The following is a 12,988-nucleotide window of genomic DNA, read 5'->3' on the forward strand; positions in this document are numbered from 1 at the left end:
CATAGCATGATGAAACCAGCCACAATGCTAATAACTTTTTAGGTGCAGTACCTCTTTTACATCTATGACCAAAGTTCGCCGCACGATGACCTCTGTTACCAATGTGTCACCTTGCTGGTCTGACTGTGTGTAAGTGACAGGTACAACGTAACACAGACCTGTGTGGGGATCTACCCACATGTAAATTCGCACTAATTGTTAGCGACTATTTTCCCTTTCAATGCACTGCTGTAAATATTCAGAGCAGTCCTTGCAGAACTGCTTGTGGATTCTCCTCTTCTCTTGTTGTGTTATCTGGTGTCTGAGAATCTCTCAGCCTAGCATGGCCTCCTCTATGCTGCTGTGAAAACAGCAGTGACTCATGAAAGAAACTCCAGATGATGAGTCACAGCAAAAGTCAAAAGTTTCAGGAATCTCGCTGTCAGCTATTTTTAAAGGTCCCAGGTAGTCCGTGCAGTGATGCGGTTGTAAAGCAGACGCCTATTTTTAAAGTGAACTAGTCACCTTTTCTGATTTCTTGCCATCAGTGAATATTACTTGGACGTCTGAGCCTAGCCAGGTGCTGTAAACCTCACCGCTGCAACTGTTGGCCTCATGGCTGGCAGAGGATCATGGGAAATGTAGTTTAGCAACAGCTGAAGTGCTGAAAAAGTTCCTTGCCTGCCCTAGAGTTCATGCTCATTACTATCAACTTTGGCGCAGACATGTTTCTGTAACTCTTAAAATGTACATTATTCTGTTTTCTATGTCTATATTCTTTCTTTGACTTTTTGTTTGTTTTTTTTTGTTGTTGTTGTGTGTTTGGTTTATTTTTGCCCTTGTGTGCAATGCTGAGCTGTTCTCTGGATACTGCTTCTACGATTTCCCACTTTCTCTCTAGATCAGTGGCGAGCAGCATTATGTTTTCCAGAGACCGTCCATGCGGGCCACTATCTCACAAGGGGGCTGCATTTTACCTTGGTGCAGAGGCATCAGACCGTATTTTGGTATTGGCATTAGTGTTTACATAGGCCATACAGTTGATTAACCTGTGGCTGGTTAGAAGACCCGGCACATAGCTGTATTATAGCACTGTACTCACTCTGACGTTGGAAACTGTACAAATACTGATCTGTAGTGGAAAAAATAGAGATGGATATATAGAGATATTTTTTACATCACTAGAAATTGACAAACTAACTGAAATTGGCTTTTTTCCCATTGATCAGTAAAGATGGAGTGATTATATGAAAGATTTGATTTTGCAAATCACTGTGAAACCAGTGAAAACATTTTAGGTGATTTCCAGACTTCCGCGGTGAGATCAAAACCACTGACATGAGTGGGCTAAAAAACAACTTTAATGCATGTACAAGCATTGAAATGAATGGGCCCATCCGTTTCAATGGGGTTTTCACAGTTGCTTTCTTACCTCATTTGAAATGTATGTGTGCATCTAAATGAAGAGAATAGCTGCCATCTATGGAGTTTTTCACTATGAGCCAAGTGGTCTAGTAAAGGAATACTGTGACGTTTTAGCATCCTGTTGAAGTTCTATGGTTTAAGCGATAGTTGTTTTTTAAATTAAAGGCTTCTGAATCTCCCAATTTTATAACTTGATTTATTTTTACTAGAATCAATGCTATTGGGTAACTGCAAACACACATGGAATCACAAAGAAAATGCAGGATCATTTGGAATACACCATACATCTAAAGTACTGTATCCAAATCAGATTATTGTATCCGTAACCTGTTTATCTAGTAATGGTGAATTCACAGATGGAGTTTACCCCATTAATATCAATATGACCATTAATTTCAATGAGGTTTCCATGGGTGCTTCATTGAGATAAATGGGAAAATCTCCCAACATTTCATAAATATTGGTTGCAAAGTCATCCTTTTTGTTAAATCTATGGACATTTATGCTTCATAGATTAGAGAGTGGGGTCAACAGATGCTAGTAGATTTAGAAGAGGTTGTAAAATTGTCATTTAGTAGATCTAATACAATTTTCAATTCCTCCCCTTATAAATATATTTCTTTATCGGTCCATTAAATAAATCATATGAAACAATTTTTCATGTTAATGTCCCCTAAATAGACATTTTAATGTGTTTTCAAGGGTTGTCGGTGCTATTACCACTGTAATTGTTCATAACTCAACATTCCAGAAAAAAGTAGGACACTTATTTTTTTAACTCCGCCCCTTTTGGCTAACACAAATATGATCTGTCAGTGAATTCTGGAATGTTAGGGGTAGGAGCCTATGTTGAGTGTAAGTAAAAATAGTTTTAATCTGTCACTGTGTAAGTAAATAGACCGACAACTTAAAATGGACCATAATGCAGTATGAACTGATTTAGGACAAAGTGTGTGTGTGTGTTGCATCATTGAACTTCCCATATCTGACACCTCCCTCAAGTAGTGTATTGAAAGTTTCACTTACACAGAGTAGTAAATTGGTATTTTTATTCGACACATAATAAGATTTGCATCATCTCTAGAACAGGGCCAGACAGATGGATTCTGAAGATTTCTATACACCCGGTTTTAAAATATTTTCGGTCTTGTAACCTGCAATATGCAAACATCCGTACCATGCTGCATCTGTGTTCTGTGCTTTCGTGGTGGAAAACCCCCGTCATGTGGGCCTATCATGGTTTTCAGGCTGCGATCACTGTGAGACTTGTTTTGCCGAGTTGCATTCACTATGCTGTTATCGCCGCTTGAAAGCAGCTGATTGTTTTCATAGACGTTCGGTCACGCTGCACATTAATAGAACTGGAACACATGTAAAATGCATTTGTCATGTTTAGGGGCCCTCGCTGGCACCAGGGGTGACTAGGGAGGAGCCCCAGGGCACAGAATTTCAGTTTGGGCAGGTTATTTGATAGGACAACACTTTTTTGTGTTTTTTTTTGTTTTTGTGTGTTTGTGTTTTTTTCTAAATTAACCCTTCTACAAGTAGTAACAGGCTTTGATCTGACCTGCAGGCAGACTTTTTTTTTATTCTTCACTATTAGGGTAACACACACTGCTGGGCTATTCCTATAATAATGCCAATCAGCCCTTGGGCTGTGTTGTACACGGATCTTATTGCATGAAGTCTGGAGGGAGAGTACAATTTGCTTGTTTTATTTAAAAAAAATTTTTGTACGTTTCTGCTGATTTCTCTCCGTATTTTTGTTTATTTGTAACTACTTCTTGGTGCTCTATCAAATCTCGCATTAGATTTGACTGGGGCTTTGCCAGCTATAATGTTAGATACACCATAAAATGACACCTGGGCAATTTACCGGAAATTATTCTGTGTTTTCATGCTGTATAATGTATCCCACTACTGTAAGTTATACAAATCTTATAAGTTACCGGTGAGTTCCATGATCACGTTAATACATAAGGCCACAGGTGATGGTTCCCCGAGAATTTACATTAATGTGTGCGTTACTCCTTACAATATTAGTTTTCCTAATAAATAGTGACGTGATGATATTAGAGTTCACTGTTTAACAAATAGCAGCAGTACCAAATGTTTCAGCCTTTAATTAAATGGTAACTTAAGAAAAAAAAGCTTAATACAAAGACTTGCGAAGCTTTGGTTCGATGATAGATACTCCGTGAGGTAAAATTCAAAATGGCGCACTCTGAGGTAAAACTATATCCCAAATGACATGTCTATTTCTACATTCTCTCTTCCAGCTGGCCTATTTCTGTCCAGATGGGTTTACATGAAGGGATCTACGCATTTGTGACATCGCGCACAAGGTGGGGTTGTCTTGTCATGTTTTCATAGTTACTTTTTGTGTTGTTAAAATTGTCAGCTCATCGTACATCTGATTCTTACTGTTCAAATTCAGTTATTAATAAGATTATTTGACCTGTTTACATGATAAATTAGCGAGTACAAAAAAAAATAGGTTGAGTTTGGTTGTTGCATAGTTAGCATGGAGGGGATGGTGTTTTCCTAGCAGAGCTTCTCTGAGTAGGTGATTCATTTGAATATTGTGGCGTTTAAGTAATATGTATGTTGTAGTTGACTTCACCATTAATGTATAAGCAGTCTATGGCCACAAAGAACAGTTAGCACCCCCCCCCCCCCCCCCAGATGATTGTAGCCCTCCCTGTATGGTAGGGGAGGGTGGGTAGTGGCGTGCCAATAGAAAAGATGGAGGCTGTCTTAGGGAGAGATGGCGCCAGTCCATGACCTCATAATCACCCGTCTCTGTCACTTTGCCTTAACATATATATTTTCCCTTTATTTCTCCTATCATCGTAGCTTCACATCCAGTACTGCTGTGTCACGCTGGTAGGGGTTTAATATCCCATTGCAAAGTAACATTAATGAGAATATTTAGTGAGCGAGTTCTTTCTTTTGAATTTTACATAGCAAAATGCAATTTTAATGACCAATTTGTATTAATAATGTAGATGAGTGCTATGTTAATCTCCGAATCTTGTTCCTCAGGCGCATTGTGTATTCTTTTTGAGTGTAAATCATGTGAATTTACCTGTGGGCACGTGTGCTAGATTATGCCCGGCCTGGCCCTGTGTACCGACCCGAGTAGAGGTTTAGAACATTTTTTTTTTCTAGAATTTAATTATTGTGAGTAGATGAATATTAATTTACCTCTTCCTTGGAGTTGTGCCTACTTCAAATCCCCATACGGCCATAAATTGGCTCAAATACACGATTTGTAGATCATTAGGATTTACAAGTAATCTAAATATAGATGCAGAACAGAAAACTGTTTATATGCGCTTGTGTTTCTCTATAAAAGCAGAGGACATGTTTTTTTTTAATGTTTTAATTATGTTTTTGCATTTGAATATGTTTCTATGGTTTGGTTGAGGCTTACAGAAACAGTGTTTTATTTTTCCATCACAATAACACAGCATATATTTTCCACCAGGATGGCACCAGGAAACCTATTGCTGGCTAGTCCCAGTTTCCCTTTCTGGTCACCGGCCACTAACTGGCGTTGGACGCCATGCACAAGTGCACAATACAGTCTTGTATCCTCCACCCAAACACTGGAAACCATTCGTAGACAACAAATCAATAACACCCATATTGTGTGCTATGGGAAAGACTGTGTGGGAATTAACCCCGTCTGCAGCCTCTTGGGATCTCTCCAGGCCCTATGCAGGAAGTGTGGCAAAATAGGCCTAAATGTTACACGTTTTACACCTGTATGCTTTTATTATTACTATACTTTTTCAGTGGATCTTGTGTTTTTATGTTCGGTAGTCTTTTAAGTGATATTTTATGACCGTTTTCAACAATTATCAACTTTTCTACTTTCAGAATCAACATTGGTCATCTCTTCATTTGGAAATCTTAAAGTCGCATTACCTGGACGTCTCTACATTTGTTTGTATCTTTTCCACCTGGAAGCACAGTATAAAATATATAAAACTATAGATAGAGATATATATATAAACAACAATAAACAATGACTTCAGAACTAGAGAGCAGCCTCACCTCTATGGATTGGCTCCCCCAGCTCACAGTGAGAGCTGCCATACAAAATGCTGACTCTGCCCAGAGCACCCACGGATCTGGGATCTCCAAGAAGAGCGCCCTCATTGACCCCAACACGACACTGGACCAGGAAGAAGTACAGCAGCACAAAGACGGGAAGCCTCCGTACAGTTACGCCAGCCTCATTACGTTCGCCATCAATAGCTCGCCAAAAAAGAAAATGACTCTTAGTGAGATTTACCAGTGGATCTGTGATAATTTTCCTTATTATAAGGAGGCCGGAAGCGGCTGGAAGGTAAGGACTGGCGGCATTATGGTACTCTGCGTGTTTCATGCTAAACTACACGTTGCTCCTATATGTCAAACGTCTATAACCATGCACTTATAAAAATAGAGGGTTAAAATTATCAAGCTGTGAGTTTGAAAAAGTGGAGATGTTGCCTATAGCAACCAATCAGATTCTAGTGATTTATTTAATACATTCTACAAAATGACAGCTAGGGGTAAATGAATTAACTTGCGCTTTTTGCAAGTCGCAGATATTCGGCGACCTAGCAGGGGAAGTTTTAAAGCGGCAATAGCTTTTAACGGTAAAACTTGCCTTTTAAAGTTATTGCCGATATTTAAATTTCCCCTGCAAACTCACCTCTTTGGCCTCAGGATATTGCACTCTGCCACACAGCAAAATCTGTTCAGGAATGATTTGAAGAACATGGCAAAGAGTTCAAGGTGTTGACTTGGCCTCCAAATTCCCCAGATCTCAATCTGATCGAGCATCTGTGGGATGTGCTGGAAAGATAAGTCCGAGCCATGGAGGCCCCACCTCACAACTTACCTGACTTAAAGGATCTGCTGCTAACGTCTTGGTGCCAGATACCACAGGACACCCTGATAGCTATGACATATCTGCACGTTTGTCAGAATGACAGCGCACTGTTGAATATTTCTGCTGCGCATGGGGTATGTTTCGGTGGTTTGGCGTAATCTAACGCGATCATGACTGTGGCCAACTTGGCTATGCACAAAACAGGCAAATTTTGGTCAGATTTTATAGTGTTTAGCTATCGGTTTAAATACCTTAATCTCAAAAAGGCAGCAGAGGTGAAATTGCATGTAAATTAGATCATTTCGCAATTGGATTTGCGTTCAAGAGATACACGCAGCAATGTTCAGCTAATCCGTTCTATTCACTTCCTGTAAACTAGTGTTTAAAAGAACGACTGATATTAAAGACAACCATACAGCCATCCCGTGAATGTGGATGGAAAAAGATCTACAGAGGATTTTTTTTTAATTTTTTTTTTTTTGCAATTTCTTACTCGTTAATCTTTAACATGGTCCAACTTTACAGTTTGCGTTTAACATTTTTCTCTCAAATGTTATAAAATATTTGTCCGATCATCTTTGTGTATTTCCATATTCTACTAATAGGGATAGTTTTCCTTGTGGAACCAGCACAACAAGACACATCTGACTGGTAGCTTGTAGCAGAGGAATAGCCGTACATCAGTCTCTGTGTTCTAAATAAAAACACTATGGCGCATATTCAATTAGGGTTCCGGTCGTTACCGCGGAAAATGCGCACTATTGCAGGTACCGTGGATTAAGTTCGCGGCGCGATCCAGCGGACCGGAATCGTAATTGAATATGCCCCTATATGTCTCAAAAATCATCTGTGTCATAGTCAGAACCAGCGATGTTTGTTTGGACGTTTGTTTAAGACAAATAATGACAAACAGTAGCACCCTATCAGTTATAGATGATCATGGAGAAGAATAGCCACAATCCCATGGTTATAGTAGGCCTAGGGAGGCTCAGTAGTGTCATTTTGGGAATGTCATGTGACTGAGTGTCTCGCTGATAGAGCAACAATCGTCTGTGCCAGCTCTATGTATCTGCGTTGGGTGCATTAGAAAAGAGGTTGGCAATCTGTGACATACGAGCTGGTGTGGAACTACAAGTCCCAACATGCTCTGCAGAGCATGCTGGGACTTCTGGTTCCACAGCAGCTGGCGAGCCCCAAGATATCCAACATAGTAGTTCAGTGTTTCCCAAACCCAGTCCTCAGGGCTCCCTAACAGAGCAGGTTTTTCATATCTCCTTGCTGGAGCACAGGTGTGTTCATTACTGGCTGACACATTGTAACAGATCCACAGGTGGTAGAATTATAATGTCAGTCAGTAATGAGTACACCTGTGCTCCAGCAAGGAGACATGGAAAACCTGCTCTGTTAGGGGTACATGAGGACTTAGTTTGGGAAACACTGTAGTAGTTGAGCACAGATATGTTGCACTTATGGGGTTATTTCCCAACCATGTACAAATGTGTAGTAACCAAACCAACACTGCTCCATAGTGTACAGAGGATGGTTCTAATTTGGGGGTACAGATGACATTTGGAACATCCATTAATACAGTATATCTGTACTAGTACAGTACAATGTTAGGCTAGGTACACCCTGCAAAAACTGATCTGTGCTCTTCATCTGGTACAAGAGCAGTGTAGTCGGTCATTCCTGTCACAGTCCTTATAACACACAAAATAAACTTTGACTTTCCCACAATGTCTTTATAAATTTTGTTAGCTTCTGTGACTGTGAAACTAACCATCATCATCATCATCATCATCATCATCACCATTTATATACTATAGACCAGGCCTGTCCAACCTGCGGCCCTCCAGTTGTTGTGAAACTACAAGTCCCAGCATGCCCTTCCAGCTATCAACTGGTTGTCTACCGGCAAAGCATGTTGGGGCTTGTAGTTTCACAACACCTGGAGGGCCGCAGGTTGGACAGGCCTGCTATAGACTATTCAGTCTCAGGACGAATGGACAAATTAATCCACCTCCAGCACTCTCTACATTTAACACAGACACAGTGACCGGTTCCTACTCTCTCTCTGGGCAGACAGTCGTGTTAGTGCATACACACTGCAGGGTTGGATGGAGGTTGGAACAAGTTTTTTTAAATAGAACAAGCAATCAAATGAAACGACGATCGGTACTTTGGAACGACTGTCGTTAATCGTGCAAGTATACCCAGTAATGTGATATCGGGCCGAACGGTCATTTATCGGGTGTTTGCCTCGATAATTGGCTGCAAAGCCTGTAGTGTCTATCCAGCCTTTGATTGGATGGTTGGATATCAGTGGGATCTATATGTACTAGGCAGTATACCTAGGAGCGCTTGCATGTTATTTCTGCTTTTGCTTTGTTTTATAAACCAGCAGTAAGCTCCGCTCTATCTACAGCAATGAGGAGCACAGTAAATTAGCCTGCGCGTCCCTCCAGCCTTCATAGGGGCTGCAGAGAGGACGGAGGGAGAGCACAGTGCACTTCCTCTTCCGGGTATGCCGCGAGACCTCCCTGCACTGTGCAGATGTGGTCACTTGACGCAGAAGTCCTCTGGCCCCAGTTTGATAAGGTCACGAGCGTCCGCCTGGAGGGCCCACAGGCAAAGACTCAGCGGGTGGTCTGTTGCCCACTGCTGACTTACAGAGAGTTAGCCAATGAATGTGATTGGTTGCTAGGGGTTACTGCATAGTTGCACTTTGTTAGACGATAACCACTTATGTCTAATTTAGTGACTGGTTTGGAGAAACTGCTCCATATCAACAAATATAATCAATCGGCTGAAATACCAAATAAACTTTTCAATGGAGATTTCACAGATGATCTTAAGCCGTGATATAAATGTACTTGGGCTGCGAGGACCAGATGTTTGGAGTAACATAAGAGGCAGCTCAAATGTAGAAGAAGGTCAACGTTGTACGAATACTGCATCAGACCTGCTGGTCACTTGCCCAGTCTCTCACCCTCTTACCCTTCAACCCTGGCACCAATAAGGGAAGAATTTATTCTCCGAGAAATCCCGTTGTAGCCTCACTTGATGAGATGTATGTTGGGGTACTGAGAGAGGGCTAATTTTTACTCGCAGCAATGTTTTAGATGTTTAGTGCCATAGCCGGAAATGTGACTACGTTTAGAATTGAATTCCCTCCTAAGTCTGGGCTGAGAGATCGCATATAGGGTGGCTTCAGTTCTATGTGAAGGCCTGTCTGGCATCATGTGATGTGCGCCTCAGCCCCTTATTGCGGTATCTAAAACATTGCTGATATTTGCTCGCACCTCTGAGGTTCCCCAACATCCCGCCAGGCTCCAATAGAACTTTTCAAATCTTAAAATGTATCCCTTAAAGTTTAAAATAAGGGGGTAACTCTGTCCGATTTATCTACAATTGGATATAAACACAATTTACAATAATCTGCACCTTAACAAAGAATTATGTATATATCAGGGATGGCTAACCTGTGACACTCCAGGTGTTGTGAAACTACAAGCCCCAGCATGCTTTGCCAGTTGGCTAGTTATCTACTGGCAAAGCATGCTGGGGCTTGTAGTTTCACAACACCTGGAGTGTCACAGGTTAGCCATCACTGATATATATCATAGAGACATTTCCAAATGACACATACACAGGACAGGAGCGAACTGAATGCGGTGGACAATGTAACCCCTTCCCCTCAGATCAACTGTTTAATCAACTCTCAACTTCCTGACTAAAAATGCTGCGCAAACATGCTCTTTCAGTGTCTCACAATATAGATCAATACCCGAACAATAACATACCAGGCGCGCTGCGCCCATAATAGATATGATTATATATTAAGTTATCTCTTCCAATTCTCGTGCGGATCCAGCCCCAGTCCTCTTACCTCCTCTTCTGTTTTAGTCTTGTTTTATTACCGCTTGTTCCCATTTGTAAAGTGCTGCGGAATATGCTGCCGTCATGTAAATATATGTTGTTAATAACTGATGGCAAGAATGCGTTGGTTGGGTATTTGGCTGCGACTATAAAGGACTTCTATTTAATGTTTTACGTTTCCAAGAAAGTCTTTTAAGGTCTGCTTATCTGCGCTTTATAACTGCTTGTTTTTGGTGTACAATATCTTTTAGATCTGCATGAAAATGATTTAGTTTTAGGTTTCCTTATAAGATGTTCTGCATTTTTTTTTTTTAAAACTCTTTCTGTGTCTGTTTTGAATTCCTGATGCCTTCAATGTTTCTGGATAATGAGCATTTAGAACATTCCTAGGTATTGCTCTCTTTGGTGGTATGTTACATATGGGGCCAAGTGTGTTGATTTCTCCTGATGTTTTCTGGCTGTTATAACATGAAAGGTTTTTTGCAAAATAAAGGGTTTTAATATAAGACGCATATATTTTAATGGGGAAGCGTGTCTGTGACGGGTTGGGCTTACTTTGTCCCCTTTCCAGGGGGCCACAGATTGTTTGTGGTTTTGCTTACCGGCGGTAACCTGTCATTAGTGACCACTCCTCCTGCTGCCACTTGGACATGTGGTAATTTAACTCCCGGTCCCTTTAACTAGTCTACGTTTGTTCCTGTTTGTCTCCCTCGAACCAGCCTGGACCACACTCTTACTTTAACATTGTACTCCAGGGCGAGGGGAGCTCCGCTCCTTCTCCGGCCTGGCTCCACTTATTTTGGGCTGTGAATCTCCTGCCCAAAATACTTACAGGACTTTGATGCCAGAGGTTTTTGAACTTCCACTGTGGTGCTTTGCCCCTGAGGGTAAGGGGACCATCAGGATACCAGAAGGGGCTCTGGTGTTGCTGCTCTCTAATTCCCACATGTGCAATCAGGTTGCAGCAGCCAAAATACCGCCAAGTCCTCTCTTCTCGCACTCACTCCTGCAGGGTTCAGGCGAACAGTGTTACTGTGGGTTCCCAAGCCCACTGGTCCAATAGACCACTAGTGTGAGGGACCCTTTTCTATTTTTAACTTGTGCATATTTTTAAATATCGCATCCATTTCGTATAAGGCGCCTAATGTGCAGCACGTTCCATTTTGCCGTGCACATGGGGCACGCCGCACCTCCAGCATAAATAAAACCTCCCCCGCACTTGTGTTGGTAGGGTCCAAGCGTGGATCAGAGCTCAAAGTCAAAAAGTTACTCTAGTATTGTGCAGCATTCCGTCTTAATGTGCTGTTTATTTATTATGCTATTAGCTGTTTTAGTGTGTAGTTAAGTGATCTTTAGTTTACTTAACACGCTTTTATATGATGGACAGCTAGAGCTATTTTTGTAACAGAATATTGTTTGCTCTCGATAAATACAGCAAAGTAATGGGGTTTTGGTTTTTTTTTTAAAAAAGATAATGTGACAAATTCCTTAAGATTATAAAACCAGGGAATTGTGCTAAAATCGTCAGTTTGACATGTAAGGGGCATATTCAATTGTTCCCGTTTTCCGCAGCGTAAAAAGTATTACCATTATTACAGTAATAATAAGCCGGATTTCAGCTCGCAGCTCCCTGAGCCGCGAGCTGAAATCCAGCATGAAAGGTACCGTAATAACGGTATTTACACGCACTATTACCATAATAGTGTGCGCGCCGCGTTACTTTGGCCAGTAACTACAAACAATTGAATATGCCCCAATATGTTCTGTCTATAGGTGGCTAAGACTAAAGTAGTGGCATTTACCCCTCTCTCTCGTCACCAGTGATTTGGTGAAAGAACCAGGTCTCACTTCGGGGTGCATATAGCAGTATTACCCTGTACTATGGCACCTCCGCCTGGATATCTAGCGGTGGGAGTTATGTATCATAATAACCGCCTACTGAATGAGAGCTATCCATATACCAGTCCTGCCCATCACCTCCATATCTGACCTGGTCTCTGCCTGTCTTACTGTCTTTATATCTGTCTCATGATTCTGTTCCTCAGGCTATCACTGTACTTATGTGATCCTTACAGGCTTTATGCTGCAGACCTGGCAGCTTCTGGCATATTAACCCCAGAGATTACTTTCCTTATTAGTGTTATCAGTGCCGATAGGAGGGCAGGAGTGTCTTGTGTATGGGATTAGTACGATTGAGGAAGTGTTGTCTGGATTACACGAGGTGAATTAAGAAGTCATATTCTCTAACTGCAGACAGAACAGGCAACTTCCTAGTGTTCCTGTCATCTGTTGTACAGTTATTAATAAAAGTCCCGTTCCTGATCGGATATTAAACTGTGCCTTTTATCTTTCTAGTATTTCCTGACATAATTACAGTATTACTTAAAATAGCTGCGGACTGTACTGTATATCCTGTGATTCTAATATCATGTGATCATTCTAAGCGAGTGTGCTGAAAGCTGGCAGACTTCCTACTACTGATGTCACAGGAAGTTTCCCAGGTGCAGACTGAGCATGCTCCCGCCAGTCGGTGTGATGTTCTCTCATTAATATGTGTCATACTTGCCAACTTTTCCTCGTTGGCTTCAGGGAGATCCCGGGGGAGGTGTGTGTGGGCGGGGCTTGATGGATGGCATCATTTTGACCCTGCCCCCTAAATGGTTGTCACATTTTGGCCAATTACAGCAGGGGGTGGGGCTATGATGGCACGATATTTGCATCATTAAGCCCCGCCCCAATGTATCTATTGCTGGGGCCAGAACTGGGAGGTTGCCCTGCTCTTCCAGGAGGTCTCCCATAAATGCGGGAGTTTCCCGG

General features: G+C 41.6%; 1 protein-coding gene across 3 annotated transcripts in view; it reads left to right on the forward strand.

Annotated features, from left to right (window-relative positions):
• Window positions 1-12,988, forward strand: part of FOXJ3 (forkhead box J3) — a 69,973-nt gene that overhangs the window by 22,696 nt on the left and 34,289 nt on the right. For 2 of the 3 annotated variants that reach the window (XM_075189901.1, XM_075189902.1), the window contains exons 2-3: window positions 3,684-3,749; window positions 5,290-5,761. In XM_075189901.1, coding sequence (XP_075046002.1) covers window positions 5,438-5,761 — 324 coding nt within the window. In that variant the 5' untranslated portion in view covers window positions 3,684-3,749; window positions 5,290-5,437. Of the gene's footprint in view, window positions 1-2,549; window positions 2,664-3,683; window positions 3,750-5,289; window positions 5,762-12,988 lie in introns of those variants that run through there. The other variant, XM_075189903.1, reaches the window with a different exon arrangement.

Source organism: Mixophyes fleayi, chromosome 11, assembly GCF_038048845.1.
Source record: "Mixophyes fleayi isolate aMixFle1 chromosome 11, aMixFle1.hap1, whole genome shotgun sequence".
Lineage (NCBI taxonomy): Eukaryota > Metazoa > Chordata > Amphibia > Anura > Limnodynastidae > Mixophyes > Mixophyes fleayi.